Raw genomic sequence first — 24,599 nt, 5'->3', positions numbered from 1 at the left:
TGGAGGTAGAAGATAGAGTGGAAAAAAAAAAAGAAAAAAAAGCAAAGAAAAAGAAAAAGAAAGGAAAAAAAAAAGAAAAGAAAAACAAAAAAAGAAAAATAGGAAAAGGTCTCGAAAAAATTTTGAAAAATAAGATTTGGTGATCTATTACTATTCCGGAGATTTTGGCAAAGAAAAATTGTCCGGGTAGGCGTTTCGAGGATATGGCACGCATATCGAGAAAATCGAAGATGCTAAGTTAAAGGTAAGTAAATTCTCTAGAAAATTTCAGAAATTCAAGAATATTATTTTATGAATTTTCGTAGCGAAATAATTGAGAAAATATTTTAGAAATATTTAATTTGGAATTATTGAGGAAAAAATGGAGAGAAAATTATAGAAATACCAGAAATTATGAAAAAATAGGTTTTAATGTTTATTTAAATAATTATGGTGATTATGATACTTTGAGGCTAAAGTTGAAAATAATTATGGTGATTAGGATGCTTTGAGGAATAAGTTGAAGTGACTTGTCAAATTTTGAGGTTGGCACGCAAATCGAGGTGATGTACGATGCAATGCACGGATATCGAGGTAGCCCGATAATCTTGAGAATATAAGTGGTACTCCCCAATTAAAGTTAGTTTTATTGAAAATGGTTGAGTTGTAAGTGATTTATGTTCCTCGAAAATGTTTTCATCATATTGACATGCCCTAATATGTATCCATCACGTAGACTGCATACATGACATGACTATGAAATGCATAAATACACGTTGATATCATTGATCACTCGCATTTGAGGCCGTAGGGAGTACGAACTAGCACCGCTACTTTACTAAGGGTGCACTCATACACCTCGGCTTCGAAAGAAGGGACTGCAAAAATGGTAGGTAGCATGAGGGGTGCAGTTGACACCTACGAGGTAATACATTACATACACACATGATATAACATTATATACTCTTACTTAGATGATTCATCATCTAACTTGAGTTTTACCCCTGGAATATTCAAACGTTCTAGGTAGAGATTATAGCAGATTCGAGGATAAATGAGGCATGAAACGACACTTAGCAGAGAGAGTGTATGAAGAGTGAAATGTATGTTGTACAGCCCATGTATTTAAGTTTTGCTACTTTAGATTCTGAACGTTTTGAGGAATGTTGAATTTATTTACGATTAATGTTAAGATATCAGGTTTCGATCTTTGCTTCCTGCATTTAATGTGTACAGTGATTCTCTTTCGAGATTAATGTATGGGAATTCTAGGACGGATTCGAGGAATGATGTGGTTTAGCTTTAGTGATTGAAAGAAAAAAAAAAATTTGTCCCAGAATTGTCCGAATTATAACGCACCCAAGAAAGCGGGGCGTTACAAAATGACTCATCTAGGTAAAATTACAAGGACTCGATAAAGGTTTTTAATTAAGTGGAAGTGTTTATTTTAAAAAGGGAGATTTTTGAAGATATTTTTAAAATACAGGGTGTTATTTGTAAATAGCCTAGACCACGAGGGTTTAGGTGCAATTTACACAACTATTTATATATATGCTGCAGTACATATACGGTGATTTACAAATTTATAAATCACGGTTCTCTCCGTTTCTGATCTCCATCCCGGTCATTGATTCGATCTCTGGTAAGTTTCGATCTCTCCAGTATTTAGTCCTCAACGTAGCCTCCCTCCCTCTCTCTCTCTCTCCCCCCCCGTGTGTGAGCATTTCAGATCTAAATTCAGTTCGATCAGTTGGTGTAAGTTATTGGCGCCAGATCTAGGTTTTTTCAATTCTGTTAAGGCTCTCGTTGTCCGATCTACATTGCTGTGCTACTTCGAGATCCAATCAATTAGACGAATTGTGGTCGGTTAGGGTTTCTCGCAGATCATTTAATTTGTTAAATCAGGCTCAATTACACACGCGTGTCTTGTAATCTCTAGCTACATTTTCGTGTATTTGTATGGATTTGCATGTTAACTTGTTCTATTTGCTAGGTTTCCGGTACGATTGGTGGCGCTATTGCTTTCCCATCAGTGAACGTAGCTCGGCCATTTGGTTACAATGGTAAATTTGCTGATTTCATCATTGGAGATCAGGAGTTTCTGGAACTAATTTATAAGCTAGTTTGTATCTTTCGTCGAGGTGTTGAAATTTGACGAGGATCATAGTTTGTTTTCTTGCTGCTAGATACAAAATTTATCACAAGATTCTTTGATATGTTGCCGAATTTGTTTTTATTCATGTCCAGTAGTTCCCAATGTAATTATTTTTTGTGTGATTAATGCATACGTTTGTGATGCAGGTTGTTCTTGCTGCTTCTATCATTAGTAAATCTGGCAAAGGTGATTCTCACACTCTCTTCGTAGACACGTCAGAATTATCAGTGCATATAAAATGCGTATGCTGACTCATTTTGTTTTTATATTTTTCTTTTTTTCCCCAATCACCATACATAAATGGTGCAATTAGGTAATCATGGAATGGATTACATTTGGGTAATCCTGAACAAGGAATTGTGTAAATGTTCATATTTACCTCATGACTAACTAAAAATTACCGAAAAGAAATGCATCCAAAAGAGAATGTAGACGGATCATTTTGGATAGATTGCCATAAAAAATAAATAGACACAGCTTCAGAAAAGTTGGGAATACTAATTATTATTCAACCTTTATATGATAGTATGCTATATATTTGAAATATGCATCGCTTGAGTTTTGTAATTCGTTCATGGTTTCTGATACATTGAATGGGATATGACAATGCCTTAAATTTAGATTCTGGTGTGGTGTTATAATTATGAGTCAGAGTGTAACACTGTGAAACAGTTAACTCTAATTCATCTCTTGTATTTGCATGTACTTCTAGAAAATGAAGTTATTGAACAAGAATATATGTGTGGGCTCTTACGATTATAAGATTTATCTATGTTATCTTAGGCTACTGGTTTGGGCATGCATTTGGATTTTATGGGCATACTTAGCAAAAGATGTAAAGCAAGACTAAGAAAAATTTGACGGAAGACTCTTAGATATTAAGAATCATCCTCAAACATACAAAGCATTCAGATCTTTGAGTGTTTGTTTTTTTTAACATAAAATACTTAAAAAATAGAGAAAAATGTTTTTATATAATAATAAAATAATTTTCAAGCATAAACATTTTCTTAAAAAATATGTAAAATATATTGTTTTTTTAACATATATATTTTACATGAAAATGCAAAACCATCATTTGTATGCATTTGAGAACATATTTTCAATTTTTGTGGAATTTGAAATGCAACCCAAACACCAGAACATAAGATAAAAAATAAATTGTGTAAATTTTTTTATATGAAAATTGTTATCCAATGTAAAATATTTTATACTGAAGCAAACAGAGCCGAAATTTATGACATTTAGTATTGGAAATTTTCCTGGCGGTAAGTTCATTTCTAAAGTTGAGATCTGCCTGATGTTTTGTTCGGACTGCTGCCAGACTTCCATATTGTGCTTTCCTTCATCTTCTACTTTTTGTGCATATTTGAACTAATGCTGTTAATTGTTTTCTCTCACGTGTATATACATATATATTGCAGCACTTGTTTCCAGACAATATGTGGATATGTCTCGCATTAGAATTGAAGGGCTCCTTGCAGCTTTTCCCAAGTTGGTTGGCACAGGAAAACAACATACATATGTTGAGACTGAAAATGTCCGATATGTTTATCAGCCAATAGAGACATTATATTTACTGCTTGTAACAAATAAACAGAGCAACATTCTTGAAGATTTGGAGACACTAAGACTTCTTTCCAAGCTAGTATCCTTTAACAATTTTTAGCTGTTATTTTTACTACTGAACCTGTGGTCTTGATATACGTGCCCATTTGTTTGAGAGAGTAGGATAATCTTTCTTTTTGACCAGTTCAGTTTTTCATGGCTCTGGTTTTGAAAAGGAAAGGAACGCATTTGCCATCTGATTTTGATGTTTTGAACTTGTGCAGCTTTGTGAGAGACTTCTCTATAGTCTATACAAACAAAACTTTTTCCTAATAGTGATGCTTTTCAAGATATTGATATATGTGTCCATTTGTTTGAATGAGTAGGATAGTCTTCCTTTCTGGCCAGTTCAGTTTCCCATGCTTCTGGTTAGAGAAGGAAAAGAATGCCTTGTGTCTTTTATCTTCTGATTTCGATGTCTTGACATTGTGCAGCTTTGTGAGAGCCTCCCATATACCAACTGAACCTTTTATTACCAATGATGTCAGACATTGTTTATTGCCTCAATTCCTTAACTGTTTATTAGGTTCCTGAATATTCTATTTCGCTAGAAGAAGAGGGCATTTGTAAGACAGCATTTGAGCTGATTTTTGCATTTGATGAAGTCATCTCTCTCGGGCACAAGGAAAATGTGACTGTGGCACAGGTTAAGCAGTACTGTGAAATGGAGAGTCATGAGGAGAGGTTGCACAAGTTGGTAATGCAAAGCAAGATCAATGAGACTAAGGATATCATGAAACGCAAAGCCAGTGAGATTGACAAAAGCAAGGTAGATGCCAGGGTCCCAAGAAGTAGTCTGAAATTTGTCTTGTTCTTTTATCATTTGTTAACCATGTTTTTAACTAAATGTTTCCAGATTGAAAAGAATAGAGGTGAAAAAGGAGGGTTCATGTCTTTACAGTCAATGGGTTCTGGTAGACTTGATACTGGTTTTGGGAGCGATATGAACATTTCCAGCAGTGGAACTGGATTTGGCAGCGGTTCTGGGCTTGGATTAACCACTGACGTGGAATCCTTTTCTAGCAAGTCTAAAGGTTTATCCTTGTTAATTTTTGTTTAATTTGGTAATGCAAAGTCTATCATTTGGATGCCATTTCAAATTGTCTGTGAAATAAAAAATGTGAGGTAGTATGTTAACTTGGTAAACCATAGCTGAAAAATCACCAACTGCACCTTATATAATTAGCAATTTTTTTATTTTGCTAATTAGCTGTAAATATTTTGCATGAAATTGATGTAGAACCCAAAAGAAAGAGCACAAGAATAAACTGAAAACTCAATCAATAAACTCAATAATCAATACAAGTAGTAATCCTTGAGGTTGCTCAAGTCTCTTATTACTTAAAACATACACAGATACACAAACTCCTTTTCATTTGGTTTTGCATTTTTTTTTTGCCAATCCAAAAAAGGAACAAAAGAAAAAAAACAACACTGGTTTATGCACTTCTGAAATCAATTTTATTCTTGCAAGTTTGGTTATGCAGCGTTACACTTGCCAAATTAGTGTCCATTGTCTCTCCATATCAAAGGCATCTGCTCTTCTTGATATATGTTATTACTTGTTAGATGATTGGGAATCAACTAGGAGCATTTTTTGTTAGGTCGCCCAGCTGCCTCTGCTACTGCACCTCCAAAGGGTCTGGGCATGCAACTTGGTAAAACACAAAGAACAAACCAGTTTTTGGAATCTCTGAAAGCTGAAGGTGAAGTCATTCTTGAGGATGTCCGTCCAAGTGCTGGTCCAACCAGAGCAGTTGCTCCACCACCTACGGATCCAATCACATTGACTGTTGAAGAGAAGCTCAACGTGACACTCAAGCGAGATGGTGGTGTCAGTAACTTCGATATTCAGGGAACCTTATCTCTTCAAATTCTTAACCAGGATGACGGTCTCATCCAAGTTCAGGTTCTCCTCTCTCTCTCTCTCTCTTGTGTGTGCATGCTCTCGTGCGTTTGTATCATTATGTGCTTATGCAGTGTGCTGCATGGATCACACAGCAGTATGATAATGAATGTGCCTGTATGTGTGCACACTTGTGTGTTACTTGTAACTTTGTGTATTAATGAGAGTATGATGAATCTAGTACACACCAGGAATGTTGTAAAAGGTTAGTCCATTTTAAATAGAGCTTCAGTATCAATATTCTTGGGGGGATACATTATGTTTAACCTTATACTGACTGGGTTTGTGATGAATTATGGTTAACATTGTACTGAATTTGTGTCGGCTTGCCTGACTTGAGATATTTATAGAAATCTGTTATCGTAGATATAATTTGAAGTGTTTGAGGGAATATAAAAGTAAAGTTGTCAAGTGATAATTTCCAATCACTTCACACCCTAAGATTTCTGTTGCTGAAGCATTTCATTTGGTAAAAGCATTTGCTTTTCATTTTATAGAACTTGCTACTTGAATCTTGCTTACCTTCACTGGCCAAGAATCGTGTGGTGGATTTAAGTGTAACAAATTCAAAAACAACATTGGTAAGAAAAGATACCAAAGAGTACTCTTCTGTAGTTACATATAGGGCCTGCCTAGACATGAATTTCACCATTAACAAAGTATATGGCATTTTTACATGAAGGTAGATCAGATTGAATGGAGCCATTTTGAAAATTTTGGGCATTCATTGATTTATTTTCCTATGATAATTTGGTTTTTACAAAATAACTGTCTTAATATTCCACTGCAACCTTGAGACACCTACCATATTCATAAATGCCTCTGTTCGAGGTGCGCATGTTTTACCTTGAAATATTTGTGAGAGTGGAATGGGTCTATTCACTTTTAGTAGAAGTCTTCAACTCGCCTGTAACTCTTCACCATATCTAGGGAAATGCCACCTTTAATTTTTTTCTGCAGTTAAAGATTAATGTTATTCAATTTCAGTTTTTATGATATTCTAAATTCTGATGTTTAATCCAATTGCATGCTTTAACATTTTGCTTCACTTTCAGATCGAGACAGGGGGAAATCCAGGCATTCTCTTCAAGACACACCCAAACATTAACAAAGATTTATTTTCTAATGAAAATATTTTGGGCCTCAAAGATCCTAACAGGCCATTTCCTGCTGGTCAATCTGGCGATGGTGTTGGTCTCTTGAAGTGGAGAATGCAGAGTGTAGATGAGTCAATTGTGCCCTTAACAAGTGGGTTCCTTTCCATGTATCTTTATGGTGTGTAGCCTTCTAATTGTCTTTTATACCTTTTTTAATATTTTCTGATATCGTTTTGTCTCAGTCAACTGCTGGCCTTCAGTCTCTGGAAATGAAACTTATGTCAGTATCGAGTACGAAGCTTCTTCAATGTTTGATTTGCAGAATGTTGTGATCTCAGTTCCTCTTCCAGCTCTTAGAGAGGCACCTAGTGTAAGGCAGATAGATGGTGAATGGAGGTAAGTTTCTAATTATACTGTTAAATCTCATGCTACATTTTAGGTCATTATTGTTTCAAAGTGGAGAAATATTTTATGGTGTCTTGGACTGAGTTAAAGTTGGTCTTACTTTTATGAGAATTGGATTTTGGTTAGATTGTATTATATTGTTAAAAACTCATCTTGGAAAGTAAGATGGCATACAAGGTGGGTATAATTCCAATTTTAGGCTCATTATTCTTTTTATTGATATACTTCTTCGTGTTATTTGGCTGTGTCCAGTGGTATGAGCAGAGGGGGAACCTGGAATGCATTTTGGGTCCAGGCAGCCGGTTTTCTTGCATCTTACATATCATAGATTTTTAATTCTCCAGATTCCATAATGTTATATTAAGATGCTTTTTTAAAGGAATGTTTTAAGGGCGGAGAATAGATGTTCCAGCTCAGTTGAGCTTCTTTGTTGCAACGTTCTCAAGTTATAGCTCAGTAGTCATCCAAACATTACCGCAAGCAGCCTTGTATTTGTATATGTGTATGAGCATTTCTTCTCATGGTTCAGCTTCACTGAACTTTCTATAAAATACTGAGTTTTTGCTTTTCTCAGTAGTCATCAATGAGCTCTTTGTATAACTTCTCCTTTTTGATTGAACTGGATTTACAATATCCTCATGTTTTGATCACAGGTATGACTCCAGAAATTCCATTTTAGAGTGGTCCATACTTCTTATCGATAACTCAAACCGAAGGTCAGCATAGATAATGTTTAATATTTCCACACAAATTGCATTTTCTAGTGCTTTGTTGTTTCTAACTTCACATTGGGAACTGGCAGTGGATCTATGGAGTTTGTTGTCCCTCCAGCAGATTCATCAGTGTTTTTTCCCCTCTCTGTTCGTTTTACTGCAGCAAGCACATTCAGTGACCTAAAGGTTCATTTTTCTTTTTATTTGCATTGTGCTATTGTCTGACAATAATAATTGGTCCATTCTTGTAGTACAATTCTGCTAGCATTCGAGTGCATGAGCTAAGTCTGCAATGGATTCCTGCTATTACACCCACATAACTCTTGAATAGTGAACAAGTTCATTGATGGGAAGATAGCTGTATGCACTAACTAGTCAATTGAAATATACTCATGGAAAAATACAAAAGAGATCTTAAGGGAGTAAGAAGGTGTGAAATATCTCAACACCCCCCCCCCCCCCCCCCCCTTTTTTTTTACCTCAGTTGATGCTTATTTCATCTTTATTTGCACTGTTTATTTTCCCTTGCAAAGTGGGGAGGCTTGTGCACTGGGGATGCCCTTTTGAGTTTTACTACTCTCTTCCCCCCTTGTGGGCGAAAGATGTTTTACTGTTGAGATTCTGGTTTCAAACAATTTCCTCAGTGTAGAAGGAGACTCCATTAAAACTGGTTCAAATGTATGAACTTGAAAATGGATTACAGAAATGGAGAAACTAGAGTTTAGTTACAAGGGAGGATGGGTGTTCATGGTTAAGAGAATCATATAATAAGGGACTTGTAACATGTTGAAAGTAGCAATTATTGGGTTTTTGTGTTATTTATGCTGTAAAGAAGTCTCTTTTCAATAAACTTCTATGAGAACATTGAAATCTGTGTTTTTCTTTTGGTGTTCCTCCTCATTCATTTTCCGTCCTGATCTGCCAAAGTTTTTCTGATCTGGACTGATAAGCCTGTTTCTATAGTGCCTACAGTTGATTTCAAGGCACAGTTTTTGTGACAAGTGAGAATAATGTTTGCAGGTCGTTAACGTCTTGCCACTGAAAGGCGGGCCATCTCCAAAGTTTTCCCAGAGGACGCTTCTATCCACGGAGAACTACCAAGTGGTGTGACCAAATGGTACTCTATATATTGGGTATAGTTGGAGCATATTTTCGAAGATGTTTCCTTCGGGATTCCTTTTTCGTCGGCTTGTTTCATGCTTGCTCAATTATTCGTCATACGGTTTTCCATTTACTTGAACCTTCTTCCTCCCTGGTCACCCCATTCCTGCACCCCTCCAAAGAAAAAAAAACAAAGGAAAAGAAAAAATATATCTGCAAGCAGTTGCTATTGTTTTAGAATTATTTTGGCACTATTTTACAATTTTGTGGCACAGCTGTAACTCATTATTCTTATAGTTGTTTTGAACTAAAAATAAAGGAGATATTTTTGCCTGCATTGTTTCTCTTTCATCAATGTCACATGTAGCGGAAGGATGGCAGTGACCTAAATCCATGTTCTTTTTCCTTGCCAGTGAAGTTAACTTCCAGGAAGCAACACCAGTCAATGGAAGTGGTTGGTTCTGTGGAAAGTCCGATCCCAAGTTAGCTAAAAGTAGGGAAAAAAATGTAGAATTGCTAAAGAAGAGTCAAAAATGGCCGTCTTTTGAGGAATACCGATCATCTACTTTCTACTATTCTTCCTGCTTTTATGTCCTACCGCCCAAATTGCTTCGCTGCATGTTGAAATCAAAGCCTATACGCAATATTTACTCAATTATTCTGAGGGGACGTCTGAAGCGTTCATGCAAAACTCTCACTTCTTTCGCCTAGTACTAGTTGGCATTATTATATTATTATTAATTGGGCAGCAAACATCAACATGGCCAGCATTGAAAACGTTGAGAAGATGTTCCATCAACCACCACAGTAAAATTTGGGGGGCCTTCTCATTCTGTTCTGTGCTCGGATCCGGATGTTGACACGAGTGGTGATCCTGAAGCCTCAAGGCATGTCATCAACATCTCCAATTCTCTCTTTCATAAGTAGCCATGTTAGGTCGGCAGCGTCCAAATTGAAATTATTATTATTATTATTATTATTATGAATCTCTCCTCTCGTGTCTAGCTCATTTCCCACCTGAACTACTCACTATTCTAATCTAATGCTTGGCTTAATAATGTTGACCATATGATGCCGTGGTTCCTGATTTCTGTACAATTTTTTATCATCACATCTTAGACTCTCGCCACTTCTACCCATATGACCCTAATTTTTTTAATCATCATCTCAGGTCACAGTTCCCCTCCTCGAGAGAAAGCATAATCCTAATCTTGTTTGTTTATACCCTAAACATGTCCCTTCACATTCCATAATTACCATATGGTATGGGTGGGTTACACTCAAAACACACAGCATAAGAGTTGACCTGGTGGTAAGTCTGCAAGCAATGTTTAGACATTGGAGATGAGTAAATACACAATTTTTATGTGCTTTGATTTTCGAATCACCCCAAATTCTTGGTTATTTTGGAATATAACGAGCATGGAAGAATAGGGCAATAGACCATTGCTCCAATCCCCATCATGCTTCAAATGAGATTAGTTTGAAAGGTAAACTCAAAAAGCTTGCTCCAACCTTTTCCCATTCCCATCACATGGTTCACACGAGATCCCTTTCTTTCCCTCCCTCCTCCCTCCTCCCTCGTACCAATATTGAATTCTCCCCATGGACCATCATTTTACAATGATGACACCACATCTTGCTGTTGCTGCTGTCCCAATTCATCCCACCAAAATGGAGCCCTGTTTCTACATATGTCCACTGAGCAGTCACACATCAAGATCGAACATCTTCTGTAATGTTCTCCTCCAAAATCTACCCTTTTCACTAGTCCAGTAATATTCTCATCCACATCTTCCGTCTAGTCTTTTCTTACCTTTCATGCCCCCATCCTTTGTCTCTCTTTCTTGGGCCCCGCCCTCGATCGAGAAACCTACAACTGTTCCTCCTCCCCCAACTTTCCATATATAATCTCTTATCTCAATCTCTGGTTCTTGCCCCTTTCCTCTTCCCAGCAAAAATGTATGGGTATTCAAAGATCAAACTTATCCGCTCCACCAAATCAAGATCCCTGGATTTTGAAGATCTCCTATCCCTGCCCACAATCCCAAAACCCACTGGGGATCAAACTATCCCAAACACCACTTCCTTCACACTCGAAGAAACCAAACAGATCAAAACCACGGATTATGCCAAAAACACCAATACCCATGAATCGCTTTCCGAGCTAGAAGAAGATGAGGGTGGGAGAGGAGAAAGGTTTGGGGATGTTTTGAGGAGGAACTTTTCAGTTTCTTCAGCAGCCTCCCACAGGAAAGAAAGTCTGCAGTCTGCAGTGAAGAAGGCATTCTCAATGAGAAGATCTTCATCAGTTTCTGAGAGGTACTGTAGGATCCATGACCAGTGTGTGGCTCTATCATCCCCTTTTGAAGATGATGATGATGATGATGATGAAGTCATGGACAAGAGCTCAGAGCAGACAAGATCTGTGAAAAAGAAGAAGAAGCAAGGGAGGACTGGTAAGATCCTGAGAGCCTGTAAGCGCATTTTTGGGCTTCAGTGAGTGGCAAACAATTTTGTTTTATTTTACAGTTCATGAATGAATTAATCCACTTTGAGCTCTTTTGTACTGTCATTTTAGTATCTTATTATTGTGATACATTATTGTTGCCTTTTCACTGGCTTTTCATCATGGGGCATCTCTGTCCCTCTAGGCTCTGGCTAGCTAGGTCTTTTCAAGTACTTCAGATCAGAGTTACTCCTGATTCTTAATCATAGGGTATCATTAGTTTATGATATTTGTAGCCTTGTTTTCAGTGTCTTGGACTAGAAAAATTTGTGAAAATTTTAAGAACATTTTGTTTTCATATAATTTTTATTTTCTTATATTAGTGGCTTTTTAGTATTAGAAAAATATTTAATTTAATAATTCTTTTAAAACCAAAGAGTTATAAGTTAAATTTTCTTAAAAATGTGTTTTTTTACAAACATGAACAAACAAGCAATGTATTCCAATCTCAGAATATTCACCCATATAGCAGTAGAAGCATAGCAGGGTAGTTATTGCTTGTGTTCTCTCTCTTCCAAGAACTTCTTAATCTTGCAGTGTATCAAGAAAAAGGGATGATGTTAATGGCACCCTGAAAAGAAGAGAAAAAGAAAAGGGTTTAGAATAGCAACAATGATTGAGGAGAAATACAATGAAAAAGGGAAAGACTCAGTTGAATCCATCTTCCCCAAATACAGCTTGCTTCTGTGATTGTGACTTCATGACCCTTTCATGGGGCCAAGCCAAGAAAGTATTCATCACCTTTTCAATGCTGTCTCATCTTTCATCTTCTCAGTTGGGATTTTGTATGTCAACTTGTGAGACCTTTGGTTGAATGAACTGTGAAATGCAAAAAAGAGGAATTTATTTGCAAAACCATGTTGAAGCATTAGGCTGTGCTGCCAGTGCTAGGGTTCACGCAACTGTCTGCTGGTGAGACCATGCTATCAAGGAAAAGAATTATGAAACAACATTATCTTTTTCATAATAACCATAAAATTACTCTTTCTTTACAAAGAAGTGCATAAAAAAATTACATATAAATCTCAATTCTTGCAAAATAGAGAAATTCATGCACCCGGGCACCCCTCTTCTTTTTATAGCATTATTACTGGCATCTCTTTTCACATCATGAATGTGCAATCCAGCATACAAATTGGCCAAAACCTGAGGGCTTTTCAGGGAAGCAGAGTACGGATGCTTTTTGATGGGACAAGACTGAATCAACATGGAGGGTTGTCATTGTTTGTATATCCCTTGGTGAAAAGCACTGGCTGAAGAGGTTGAGATGTGTGGTAGTGTACCAATCAGCCAAACTCTGAATCTTCCTCTTGTTTGGACTTGTTATATAAATAGCAATAATCATCCACCCAAACATCCCTTATAGATATAACCACAAAAAGTTAGGCTTGCCCATAAACCATCTTCTTTCCCTTCCTCTTCCTCCATCTCTTCTGTTTATTAAAAACTAAAGGTGTGACCTATACTATATTATTTACAGATAAATAGGAAGATAAAAAATTTTAAATTAAGATTCATTAGGTCATGTAGTTAAACTCTTACTTTTTTAGGAAAACTTAAATAAAGGTAAATTTTAATGTAATGATAAAATTAAGTTTATTATCATTTGGAGGTAATAAGTTTAAATTTTATTTATAGAGTTTTTGTTTCTTAACAAAAATTATGTAAAAAGGGTATTCTGAAAATTCACTTTGTTTACAAAGTTCCATAAAATTATTTTGACTCCACATTTCTTTCCTTCCATATGTATATTTTCCTTTTGTACTATAAGGGATAGTAGACAAATAGAAATTTTATATAAACTATTTAACTCATTTTTTTTATTAAAACATTAATAATTATACATTAGAAAACACTTATTAAAGTGATTGATGATGATAATATTTTATTAGTGCATCATTTTACTAACAATTTTTATATAAAGGGTAAATTTCATATGCTATTAAGATTTCTCAAAATTACATCAACTGTCCTTGTGTTTTGGAAAATGATGCCAACCTTCACTAATTGTAATAAACTCTAAAAATTAACTAATTTGCCCTTGAATTGTGGGGAGAAAAGACAACAAATCAACAACATAATACAAAGATATCTAAGGTTGTTGATTTTTTTCTTATTGCCTGAACTTAGTAGGAATTAAACCAATCAAAATATAGTGTAATACAAAATATGTGTAACAATCAATCAACCACAAAATAATTAAATTTATGTGAAAAACTCTCTTAATATGAAGAGTAAAAACAATAGAATTAGAGTCCAACCAAATCTTCTTTTATCAAACAAATAAAGAGAATTCATAGGAGTCTTTTTTAATTATCAATAATTAGAGATATATAATAATATATCTTTGAGAATAATTAGTAATTACTATTGAAAACCAAATAGCTATAATAAGAAAATATGAGAGATATCATAAAATAGAAACTTGAAAAATTATTATATAAACTTGTTGACAAATAGCTCCAAAATCGATCTCTATCGTTTAGATTATAGAGGTATGTGTTGTGAACACACTAATCAAATTTCAGTCAAATCGAATCACGTATCAACTTTCAAATAATCTCTTGATCAAAATTGAACTATATATCTTTTAATAAAATTTTGCATTTTTTTTAATATACAACAACCACATTAAAGGGGTTAAAACCTTTTTAATATGAAACTCCTTGATATAAAAATGCCCTTAGATCTTTCTTATGAGCTTAACTCACATGGGTTTTACTAATTAATTAATAAACTAATGGGCTATCTACACAAAGAAGCAAATCAATCCAACAGTTACTAGTGAGTGAGTGAGAAGAGTGAGGTGAAAAACGGAGAGAAAGAAAGATATAGGTATATAAATAAAAAGTTATTTTGGATATTTAAAAAATCATAATTTTTAAAGGACGAAAGGTCTGTACTATTTTAAAAAATATCAGAATAATCAGTACAATTTAAGCAACTAAGACTTGTGAAGCTTAGCCTTTATATAAATTATTTTTATTTCATTATAGAACAAAATAAACTGGGTGGGCCAGGTCGGCCCTTACAGGCCCAACAGGTCAGGCCCGCCAAGCCTGTTGGGGCTCTTATCTTTTTAATTTTTTCTATAAAGCGTTGGTGTTGGTGGCTATGTTAAGGGCTCCATAATTTGTTTAGGGTACACTGCTACTCTAAGGTATTTATTTTTTTTAAATTAAAATGATCGAAAATAAGATGTTTGATTGGCTGCATTTTTTATGCAAAATGATTATTTTTCACCAAAATTCCAAATTTTAATGTGTTTGATTATCCAAATTTTTTATAAAAAGTAATTTCTATCTTTTAGTCATGTGGTGGCTAATTTTCACTTTTGCTAAAAAACAAATTTTCAGGGAGATTGGAAAAACTTTTCTAGGGAATTGAAAGTAGGCGGCTAGTAGGGGGTGATGAATCGAGATAGTGAAAGAGAAAGAGAGAGAGAGTGCTTCACTGAAGTTTGCCGAATTGAGCGACGATGACGAGATCAAGGGCAGGGGAAGAGAGGGATGGCGGGAGAGGTGGCGGAAGAAGGGAAGGAGGGCTGGAGCGATGATGTTGGCGGTGGGGGTTGACGGCGATGCAACGACAAAAACAACGAAAGGGAGATGGAGAGAAAGTGAGAGACGAAGATAATAATGTTGGGAGTTAATGACGATGCAACGACGTTAAGGGTGGGGGTCGACGGGGTGCAGTGACAGAGATGGCGGAAGGGAGAGAGAGAGAGAGAAAGTGAGAGAAAGGGTGAGAGATAGAGACAACGGTGGCCAGTATGGCAGGAAAAAAAGAGAAAAAGTAAAGAAAGATCAAAGATTAGGTTTAGGGTCAGACATTGAATATTTTCATAAAAATTAATTACTATCAAACATTAAAAAGTTAAAAAAATACAATAATTTTTAAGTAAAAAATTAAGTCAATCCAATATCTTGGATTGATATTTTTTCAAAAATTTAATTTTAGATAATTTAATTGTTTAAAAATTATTTTTTTTATATAAATTTTATGCAAATGCACCTGACAATTGTTTGAAGGCAAGAGTGAATGAAAGAGAAGACGAGTGGCACTGAGAACTGAGAAAACACAGGAGAGAGAGAGAGATCAACGAAGGATGAACCAAATGCAGGCCGGCCACGCAATCTTTGGCGCCGTATACGGTGGCAGCTTAGAACGTCCGCCGCTGCATTTGCGCCACTGAAAAAGATGAACGTTGACGAGGAGGAGCTACCTGAGTTAATCCCCTAATTTTCACCTGAATTTTCTTATTATTTACCAAATTAATCTGTGAATCTTAAAACGTTTCTCTCATGAAGAGAGAGAGAGAGAATCAGTGGTGAGGATGAAGGGATGGAGATGAGTCATTGGATCTTTCCCTATTTTTCTGGATTTTATCCAAAGCATTTCTAAATATGGCTTCTTCTCTTCCCTTATCTCAGGTTGCCCGCAAGGTGTTTGTTAATTTCTCCCAAACAGCTCTTCCTTCCTCTCTATCTATATATATCCATATCCACCCCTTTTTTTGTGCGTGTTCGTTTTTGTTCCTACAATCCTGGCTGCTTATTAGTTATTTCTTCATTCCTTTCCATAAAGTAACCCCCCATTTCCAAGATTCTTCTGGGTTTTGGTTCTCCGATCTGATTCTTTTGTCACTTGTTTGAATCATATTACTACTTCACTTGGGAATCCAATCTAGAAACCCGTCCATAATCTAAGGTGGCTTGTGGGGTTTGCCTGTTTTAGCTAGCGGTTTCAAAAGGTGTGATGGCGGAGGAGGAAGGTGGTGGTGGTGGTGGTGGTTGTGGAGAGAAGAACACGGCCACCGCCATGCCCACGGCGATGACTCCAGCTGGCACGCCGCCGGGGTCGGCACCCGGGTCGCCGCAGAATAAGGTGAAGTTGCTGTGCAGCCACGGCGGGAAGATACTGCCGAGACCTGCCGAGGGAATTCTCAAGTATGTCGGCGGCGAGACCCGCGTCGTCTCTGTCCCCCGGAACATCAATTTTTCCGGTACTTCTAACCTCCCTTTGCTATCTCATACACCATTTATGCAAGTCCATGGATAAATAATCTTTCTATGAAACAACATAATTTATCAAAAACATTTTCCCTGGATCCGGTGGCCCCTGGCCCCTTGTCCTGGAGGGGATTTGGTAAAAGGGGACAAGTTTTGGAGATTATATAGGAATAGGTCAAGCCCTTTTGCCTAGATAGCTCATGAGATGAGATTTGAAGGGGGCAAGTCATACACCTTTTCTTACAACATTCAGATGATACCATTTAAATAGTAGCATTATTAGTCTCTCCATCTTTAAACTTAGAAAATCACATGGTAGGCCACCAACTATAGGCTCCAAATGACAGGAGCAAGGTGGCTGCTGCTCATGGAACTTGACCTTTATACCTCTTAAAACATGTACGCCAATGCACCTTGGTCACTGGCTAGCCTACCGGCTTATATAGTTCTTTCTTTCATTTCATTGGTCGTGATATGTCATCTTCATCGACATATAGAAGATTTTGGGCGCTCAGCTTATATACATTTCTCGTGCTCTTTCTTCCCATCCGCGCAGAGCTGATGAAGAAGCTTGCAGGTTTATTAGATGGACACATTACAGTGAAGTATCAGCTGATCCCGGAAGAGCTTGACGTTCTAGTCACAGTAAAATCCGACGAGGATCTCCGCCACATGTTCGACGAGTATGACCGGTTTGAAGGCGCTGGAACCTCCAAGCTTCGAGTCTTCCTCTTCCCGGCCAACCCCACCACTGTAGCGGACAACCAGGTGAGTTCCATCGACCCCCAGGCTGTTGAGCAGCGCTACATCGATGCCATCAATGGCATAACCCGCCCCGGAGCTGTGGCCAAGAAGCAGCCACACGCTAATGGGAACCCGTCCCCGCTCGGCCCCTCTTCTGCCGGCTCCTCCCCGAAGTCACCGGAGAGCTGCATGATAGACCACTCAAACCATGAAACCGTCCCACAAAACAGCAACCACCATGGCCGAGTTGGTCCTGGCATGCATAGAGTGAAGAGCTCGCCGAGCATATCCAACCTTGCCAGCAACCAGTTGCAGTTGCAGCAGCAGCAACCGCCACACCACCACCACCAACACTGCTACCCGAACTACCATCAGCCCCATCAACAGCAGCAGCAGCAGCATCACCACCATCACGGGTACCATCCTCCGGGAGGACAACCGCCTGAAAGGCTGATGTCAGTTAGGTCCGTGGGGAGAGCGGACTCCTGGAAATACCAGGTGGTGATTCCCACCAGCCCGAGCAACCAGTACCCGCCACCAATATCACCGGTGGCGGCGGCTAGACATAACCGGGGAGGTGGTGGGTACTGCAGCAAATGCACGCATTGGGATGACAACGGTGGGTATATGGGTAGGAAGTATGATATGACTGAGAGTCGGAGCCCGGCCTAAACCCTAACACCGCCGCCAAGATTTCTGCCGGAGAAGCTCATATTTGAGCCAATGGTACTAGTAATGAAGGGACTAACAACTAGCAGCACGCCTAGCGAAGACCATTGCCAATTCGGTGATGGGGTGTTTCTCTCGATCGCTATACCTTACTGTAAATAGTACATATATAGGTCTAAAAGCACTTGGGCTGTTCACCAACTGCCGTTAGTGCTGTTGTGTATTTCCTATTAGGAAGGATTGGTCCGAGTTTGGGACCAATTTAACTAGTTAATCCTCCCATCATGTCAGGATTTTTTTTTTTCTTTTTCCTTTTAGACTGAAGATTTTCAGATCTTCTACCCTGATCCTATGACGGGAACTTCATGGTACCTCAAACCTTTTTGTTTTGTTGAGGTATAGTTACATGAATTTGAACTCTTAAATAATCTTTGTTCATGATAAGATCTTTTAACAATCTTTTCGGAATTGCCTTCAGTTCTCCGGCCAGCATTGAACAAGTTGAAATAATTTAAACTTGCACGGATTAACTAGACAATTTTTGGAAAATTCAAAACCAAACTATGACTGCATTATTATGTTCAGAACAAATCAAGAACAGTCCTCTTCATGTTAATATTTAAGACATTTTAATTGTACAATTGAAACACATTCCGGTTATACTAAACCAATTGTTTCTTTTAAACCCATTCTGAATTATGATTACTCCCTATAACCAACAACCACCTCATTACGTTAAATCCTCATGTGGGATTGTTATTCACTTGGTATGTTAAAGAATGCCTTCAAATGCTCTTTAAGAGGAGATTGGGAGAAATTTTAAGTTTATCTTGTGCCTGAATGAAGTCCATACAAGAATTTCTCAGAGATTGGGCCATGCTGATCATCGTATACGTAGTTGCTAAGATACTCCGAATTATTAATTTCGAAGAGATTCCACACACAAACACAATGGCAAGGCCAAAAAAATAAAGATACAAACAAGACATTTCCTGGCTGGCTCATTCCAATGCAAACAAGCTGATTGATAGTAGAACCAACGAGTATATTATATATGGGCTCTATAACCAACAATATATAATGAAAATACAAATGTATCATTCCATGTTATCCTCTATTCTTTTTTAGAATCATGGGAGTTAATCTAGAATTACAAGCTTAACCATATGTACCAACCAAGAAAGTCAAATCCATCCGTTATTTTCCTCATAATTTTTCCCACCACCCCATGGAATCAAAATCTTGAAATAAACCCCAGCTACAAATTCCATACTCGCAAAATCATCTCTTATACACAATTTAAGTGGAAAACTCAGCTAACCATGAATATTAATATCTGGTGTTTTCCATCACTTGCTGTCTGTGAAGTCTGCATCAATGACATCCCCGTCAGGTCCCTTGCCCGATGATTCTGAAGGATCGGCATTGCCACCAGGTGAAGGCCCAGCACCGGGTGCTGCACCACCGGGCTGGTTATACAGGGATTGGCCAAGCTGCATTACTTCCTGGTTAAGGGCAGCCATGGCATCTTTAATGGCCTGAGTTGACCCCCCTGAGATTGCATTCTTGAGCTCTTCAAGTTTTGCCTCAACCTTTTCCTTCACTGGACCTGGAACCTTGTCTCCCAAATCCTTCAGCTGCTTCTCTGTTTGGTACACAACTGAATCTGCCTGGTTCTTTGTGTCTATGGCATCTCTCTTTTCCTTGTCTTCCTTGGCAAACTTCTCAGCTTCTCTCACCATTCTCTCTACCTGCAAGATTTCATACAAACTCTCTTAACATTATTCTGCTTTTTCTAGCTTATAAAATGTATCTCTTGCCTTATTGTACAATTAAATAAGTAGATAGTTTTAGGCACATGAAAAATGGATGAGGTTACTGGTTGCATGTGGTCCAAATGGACCCGTGCATCATAACCCAAGTCCCGTTCAAAATAACAATTGTCAAGTATGGTCCATACAGGTTTACTGCTTGCAAACAGTGCCACAAAAGGTTAATATAGCCCCCCTCTCAGTCAAGCCACAGGAAAAGTCCCCACTGTATTGAAGTGGGGGAGAGAAGGCTAAGAAAGCACGGTCATATCTCTAATGGGGCTCGGAGAGATTTGTCTGACGCAGTGGCAGGAGATGGCACCCCAGCTAGCAACTGGTCATAATAATAATTACTTGGATGATAACAGAGACTTCAGGTAATGAACCATACCTCATCACCTGGTAAGGTGCTAGCACCAGTAATTGTAATATCTTGCTTCTTCCCAGTGCCTTTATCAACAGCAGTGACAGATAGAATGCCATTTGCGTCAATATCAAACTTGACTTCAATTTGAGGAACTCCACGTGGGGCTGGAGGAATTCCGTCCAGACGGAAGCTACCAAGAGATTTATTGTCCCTAACAAATTCTCTCTCACCTTGGAGAACATTAATCTCTACACTGGTCTGCCCATCTGCAGCTGTTGAGAACACCTCAGATTTTGAGGTGGGCAGTGTTGTGTTTCTCGGGATAATTTTTGTCATAACACCACCAAGAGTCTCCAAACCCAGAGATAATGGTGTCACATCAAGGAGGACAATGTTACTGACATCTCCAGACAAAACACCAGCCTGAAACAAATTGAATGAATGCACAAAAAATTTAGTCAAAAATCGGAAGCTTACGACATAGTTTACATCAGAGTCATACCAAGAGGTAACCATAACTAACAATCCAACTACAAGACTACTAGGCTTTACCATGGATTGAACTGAATGATGTGTACACAAGCATACAGTTTAATGTGATAAATATCACAGCAGGAAAAACAAGAGAAGGATTGACCTGAACAGCAGCACCAAGGGCAACCACTTCATCAGGATTTACAGACACATTGGGTTCCTTTCCAGTCATTCTTCTAACAAGTTCCTGAACAGCAGGAATACGCGTTGATCCCCCAACAAGGATCACTTCATCTAGATCATTAAAAGAAAGTTTTGCATCCCTCAAAGCAGTTTCAACCGGTTTTTTAAGCCTAAAGCCAAAAAAGAAGAGAATTTAGTTATAACAGCCTTCATATTTTTCAAAGGATCAACCCCAAATAACAAGTCAAGACAATAGCCAACCTAAAACAAGAAAAGGGGGAAGAGAGGAGGAAAAAGTGAACAACCACCGGGATAGTACAAACTGATATGGCATGACTTATAAGGAAGGAGTAACAACTGAGCATTTTATAGCAAGTAATGACACAAACATAAAAAGAAAAAAAAAAAAAAAAGTCCATTGGAAGGACCTAATCACCTGTCTAGTAAGTCGGAACATAATTCTTCAAACTTTGCCCTTGTAAGGGTGGTTTCAATGTGTTTGGGCCCATCAGCAGTTGCCGTAATGAAAGGCAAACTGGACAAAAAGAGTACAAAAATAAATAACAGAGAAGATAAACATGTTAAAACAACAAAACTCAGAAATATCATGAATAACACCACATATACCTAATATTTGTCTGTGTCAAAGATGACAATTCCATTTTTGCTTTTTCTGCTGTCTCAGTTAGACGCTGAAGAGCCTGTTTGTCCTTCAAAAGATCTATGCCTTCATCTCTTTTAAACTCAGCAGCAAGCCAATCTACAATTCTCTGTAAGAATAATACAAGTCATGATTCATCTTCAGCAATAACCACCTTAAGAAAGAAAAAGCAAGATAAAACTAAGAAATGTTTCATCAAATGGCATAGACAAGTAACAGCAACCTTGTCGAAGTCATCACCACCCAGATGTGTATCACCAGAAGTAGAAAGGACCTCAAACACTCCATCGCCAACCTCAAGAACTGTGGTTCAAAGAGGCAAACAGCATCACCTCAAAGTCCCTTACAAATATAAAAAACTAGTACATTTTCTGTGAAGGAGATAAATATCCACGGGGCATGTCAAGAGAATAACATCTACTTAAAAGAAGCATATATCCCAGCTAATTCGGATTATTGGAGTGCAACCAAAAAAACAATAAGAACAGGAACTGATAAAAATTCAAACCTAATTAGTTAAAAGCAAGATTAAAATGCATGCATGAAGGCAACTCATGCATCTTATACCAGTGCACCAAAAGTCTGGAAGATAGAAATTAATAAAATTCTAACCTAATCTGCCAAAGCATATTCAAATGCATGCAACTGGGTCACAGAGGTTCAACAACTGATCTCCAAGTAAAGACTGGTAAGCAGAATAGAAGTAATCCCCAGGATAGAAGGAAACAGACACATTATAACAATAAGGAATGACTTTTACCGTTTCTTTTCTTGGTTCACCTTGGTTATGTATAAGAATGGCCAAAAAGGTTTCAGGATAGAGAGATGCACATCCCAGATGCAAGATAGACATGAAAGTGAGACAGTTACCATACCTGAAACATCAAAGGTGCCACCTCCTAGATCAAACACCAGAATGGTCTCATTGTTCTTCTTTTCAAAACCATATGCCAGTGAAGCAGCAGTAGGTTCATTTATAATTCGTAGAACTTCTAAACCAGCAATCCGGCCTGCATCCTTTGTTGCTGTCCTTTGGGAATCATTGAAGTAAGCAGGTACCGTGACTACAGCTTTAGTGACTTTATCGTTCAAAAATTTTGATGCATCATCCACAAGTTTTCTCAAAACCTATTTCAGAGTGAAATAGAATTACAAATCCACATTTTGAAAGGGAAAAAAATAAAAAAAAGAATCTGGGAGGGCATATTTGGCATAATCATTGAGACTTCTTCCCCCGTCCCCCAGTCCACCCTTTTCCTATTAAGCACAAAAATTTATAGCACAAACAAGAATCTAATAGGAGCATATTAGAAAATGGCTGTTATTAAAGTTCCCAGCAATCAGATACAGCAATAGGGTATGCCAAGTTTGATTTCCAAATTTGATCAATTCTAAAAAGCATGGCCCATGATATTTGGCCATGAAAAAATACTAAAAGAACATGTTGGGCTGGCCCCTTTAATGAAAACCCATTAGGGCAACGAATTAGGGAGTGGCTTATACCCCCATGTTCAGCTGCAACCCCATTATTTTGGTGTATATACAAATCTTCTCTCTCCAGCTCAATAATTCCCAGATCTTTAGAATCTCTCCATGTATCTTGCTCTCCAGAACTCTTTCTTTTGGTTGCCATTTCGTGCTTGAACTCATTAGTACTTCACTAGGGGGTGAGCTGTTAGTGATAAATGAGCCATTGTGGGTGTCTCAAAACCCTTGGTAGTACAATCAGTTATATTTATGGGTTTGAGTTTTGTTCTTGGGTGAACTTTCTCAGTTGGAATTTTTGAGTTTGAAGATGTTGATTAGGGGTTTTGCTATTCCTTTTCTTGTCTTCACGGTTGTGTTAGGTGTAGAGGTTTGGTTATGCCATTTTTGGTCAATCTTCATCTTCTTCACGTTGATCCCTTGATTTTTCTCCTCACACAGAAACCCCTTTCTCTTCATTCCAAGTTGGGTCACAATTCTAATTGGGTTGTTTACTTTTAGTTTCATAATCTGTTCAGTGGAGTTCCAAATGGATTTTGGGGCTTTCACATAGGAGAAATGGAATTTTGTTTACATCCTTTTCTTGATTTCAATTTTGGTTTGGGCCAATTTGCATTCTAAGTTGAAATCAAGTAATGGCCCACAAGCTTTCTATATCAACATCTTCTTGAGTGGGTCGCACGTGATTTGGTTGTATAGAGAAGGGGGGGGGGGGGGGGGGGGGGGGAGGAGATTGAAGCCTAACCATACGATTTGGGTTTGGTGAACACTCGACAACAAACCTCAAACCTATGAACACGTTTGAGAACAATCGGACGCTATCTTCGATGCTATATCTAAAATCCACATCAATCAATCGTTACATGCTTGTAAGTATACAAAGTAGAATCTCTTAACTTCTAACAGAAGAGAGTCAACGGCTATACCTGAGCAGAAATTTCCTCGGCGGCAAACTCCTTCCCCATGGCAGGGCACTGGAGCTTGACATTGCCATTCTCATCACGGACCACAGTGTCGGAAACCTGCTTGGCCTCCTCGCCGACCTCCGACATCTTCCTGCCAATAAACCTCTTAACGGAGAAGAAAGTGTTCTCAGAGTTAACCACCGCCTGGCGCTTCGCAATTTGACCCACGAGCAGGTCGCCGACTTTGGTATAAGCCACCACCGACGGCGTCGTCCGCTGGCCCTCAGAGTTCGTCACAATGACAGGCTTGCCCCCCTCCATCGCCGCCACGGCGGAGTTGGTCGTGCCGAGGTCGATCCCCACCACCTTTTCCGCCACCACCCTGACCGGCCCTGCGACGCCAGAACTCCTCCGGCAGCTCTTACTCAACGCCGGCAAGCGAAACGACGCCGTCCTCCCGCCCAGGCCGTGGCCAAAAAACACTGTTCTCGGAGATCTTATAGTGGAATGCTTCGACGATGAAGAAGCGAAGCCATTCCCTCCGAGAACGTGAATCTGAGCGGTAGACGTCGCCATTTCCCTCCACCAGAAAAATTCAAAACCCAACCCTAGAAAGAAAATTACTATATATGTGTATGTGTGCGAGCGCGCGTGTTTATCTTTCTGTGTCTAAGCGTGTCTGCAAGTAAAACAGAGAATTTTGGGAGAGAGAGAAGAGACCAAGAAGAAGGAAGGGTTCTAGAGAGGACGAGAGAAGGAGAGAGTGAGTATATGATGCCACGTGGCCCATTCTAGAAACATCTTCTTCCCCCAAA

At 38.3% G+C, this 24,599-nt stretch overlaps 4 protein-coding genes across 9 annotated transcripts; 3 read left to right on the top strand and 1 right to left on the bottom strand.

Moving 5' to 3' along the window:
* Positions 1–1,535: 1,535 nt before the first annotated feature.
* On the top strand, positions 1,536–9,301 carry LOC127802046 (coatomer subunit delta-like). Of its 4 annotated transcripts, none has more exons than XM_052337693.1 (12): positions 1,536–1,621; positions 1,973–2,042; positions 2,281–2,320; positions 3,559–3,782; positions 4,269–4,511; positions 4,599–4,776; positions 5,347–5,651; positions 6,704–6,896; positions 6,988–7,141; positions 7,804–7,866; positions 7,953–8,049; positions 8,884–9,301. In XM_052337693.1, exons 2-12 carry the CDS (start codon positions 2,040–2,042, stop codon positions 8,971–8,973), a joined length of 1,590 nt encoding a protein of 529 aa, XP_052193653.1. In that variant the 5' UTR covers positions 1,536–1,621; positions 1,973–2,039; the 3' UTR covers positions 8,974–9,301. The 4 variants fall into 4 exon arrangements, with proteins under 4 accessions (XP_052193653.1, XP_052193654.1, XP_052193656.1 ...); XM_052337694.1 differs by lacking the exon at positions 1,536–1,621 and adding an exon at positions 1,696–1,841; XM_052337696.1 differs by lacking the exon at positions 1,536–1,621 and adding an exon at positions 1,710–1,734.
* Positions 9,302–10,124: 823 nt separating this feature from the next.
* LOC127802047 (uncharacterized) lies at positions 10,125–12,638 on the top strand. 2 transcript variants are annotated; one of them, XM_052337698.1, is made up of 2 exons: positions 10,125–11,423; positions 12,011–12,247. In XM_052337698.1, the coding sequence occupies exons 1-2, from the start codon at positions 10,925–10,927 to the stop codon at positions 12,046–12,048; spliced, it is 537 nt and encodes a 178-aa protein (XP_052193658.1). In that variant the 5' UTR covers positions 10,125–10,924; the 3' UTR covers positions 12,049–12,247. The 2 variants fall into 2 exon arrangements, with proteins under 2 accessions (XP_052193658.1, XP_052193659.1); XM_052337699.1 differs by lacking the exon at positions 12,011–12,247 and adding an exon at positions 12,601–12,638 and having other exon boundaries at positions 10,128–11,423.
* Positions 12,639–15,515: 2,877 nt separating this feature from the next.
* LOC127801688 (uncharacterized) lies at positions 15,516–18,365 on the top strand. 2 transcript variants are annotated; one of them, XM_052337026.1, is made up of 2 exons: positions 15,516–16,478; positions 17,063–18,365. In XM_052337026.1, the coding sequence occupies exons 1-2, from the start codon at positions 16,232–16,234 to the stop codon at positions 17,899–17,901; spliced, it is 1,086 nt and encodes a 361-aa protein (XP_052192986.1). In that variant the 5' UTR covers positions 15,516–16,231; the 3' UTR covers positions 17,902–18,365. The 2 variants fall into 2 exon arrangements, with proteins under 2 accessions (XP_052192986.1, XP_052192985.1); XM_052337025.1 differs by having other exon boundaries at positions 17,042–18,365.
* A 609-nt stretch (positions 18,366–18,974) lies between these two features.
* Positions 18,975–24,597, bottom strand: LOC127801685 (stromal 70 kDa heat shock-related protein, chloroplastic). Its single transcript, XM_052337021.1, has 8 exons — positions 23,806–24,597; positions 22,270–22,522; positions 21,618–21,697; positions 21,361–21,503; positions 21,170–21,268; positions 20,714–20,903; positions 20,101–20,499; positions 18,975–19,649 (listed from the first exon to the last, which is right to left on the bottom strand). Exons 1-8 carry the CDS (start codon positions 24,358–24,360, stop codon positions 19,248–19,250), a joined length of 2,121 nt encoding a protein of 706 aa, XP_052192981.1. The 5' UTR covers positions 24,361–24,597; the 3' UTR covers positions 18,975–19,247.
* Positions 24,598–24,599: the final 2 nt, after the last annotated feature.

Source organism: Diospyros lotus, chromosome 5 (assembly GCF_014633365.1).
Source record: "Diospyros lotus cultivar Yz01 chromosome 5, ASM1463336v1, whole genome shotgun sequence".
NCBI lineage: Eukaryota > Viridiplantae > Streptophyta > Magnoliopsida > Ericales > Ebenaceae > Diospyros > Diospyros lotus.
The sequence above is the reverse complement of the archived record's forward strand: the minus strand, read 5'-3'. Positions and strand labels throughout refer to the sequence as shown.

What these genes read in the sequence shown, in the direction of transcription:
- LOC127802046 (XM_052337693.1), top strand. An exon ending in TAAGACTTCTTTCCAAGCTA is followed by an intron (nt 3,783 to 4,268) that starts GTATCCTTTAAC and finishes ACTGTTTATTAG; the next exon opens with GTTCCTGAATATTCTATTTC. An exon ending in CAGATAGATGGTGAATGGAG is followed by an intron (nt 7,142 to 7,803) that starts GTAAGTTTCTAA and finishes TTTTGATCACAG; the next exon opens with GTATGACTCCAGAAATTCCA.
- LOC127802047 (XM_052337698.1), top strand. Translation starts at nt 10,925, where the DNA reads ATGTATGGGTATTCAAAGATCAAACTTATCCGCTCCACCAAATCAAGA. An exon ending in GAAGAAGCAAGGGAGGACTG is followed by an intron (nt 11,424 to 12,010) that starts GTAAGATCCTGA and finishes TTAATCTTGCAG; the next exon opens with TGTATCAAGAAAAAGGGATG.
- LOC127801688 (XM_052337025.1), top strand. Translation starts at nt 16,232, where the DNA reads ATGGCGGAGGAGGAAGGTGGTGGTGGTGGTGGTGGTTGTGGAGAGAAG. An exon ending in CCGGAACATCAATTTTTCCG is followed by an intron (nt 16,479 to 17,041) that starts GTACTTCTAACC and finishes CCATCCGCGCAG; the next exon opens with AGCTGATGAAGAAGCTTGCA.
- LOC127801685 (XM_052337021.1), bottom strand. Translation starts at nt 24,360, where the DNA reads ATGGCGACGTCTACCGCTCAGATTCACGTTCTCGGAGGGAATGGCTTC. An exon ending in CCGAGGAAATTTCTGCTCAG is followed by an intron (nt 22,523 to 23,805) that starts GTATAGCCGTTG and finishes ACTCTGAAATAG; the next exon opens with GTTTTGAGAAAACTTGTGGA. An exon ending in CCCTTGGTGCTGCTGTTCAG is followed by an intron (nt 20,500 to 20,713) that starts GTCAATCCTTCT and finishes AATTTGTTTCAG; the next exon opens with GCTGGTGTTTTGTCTGGAGA.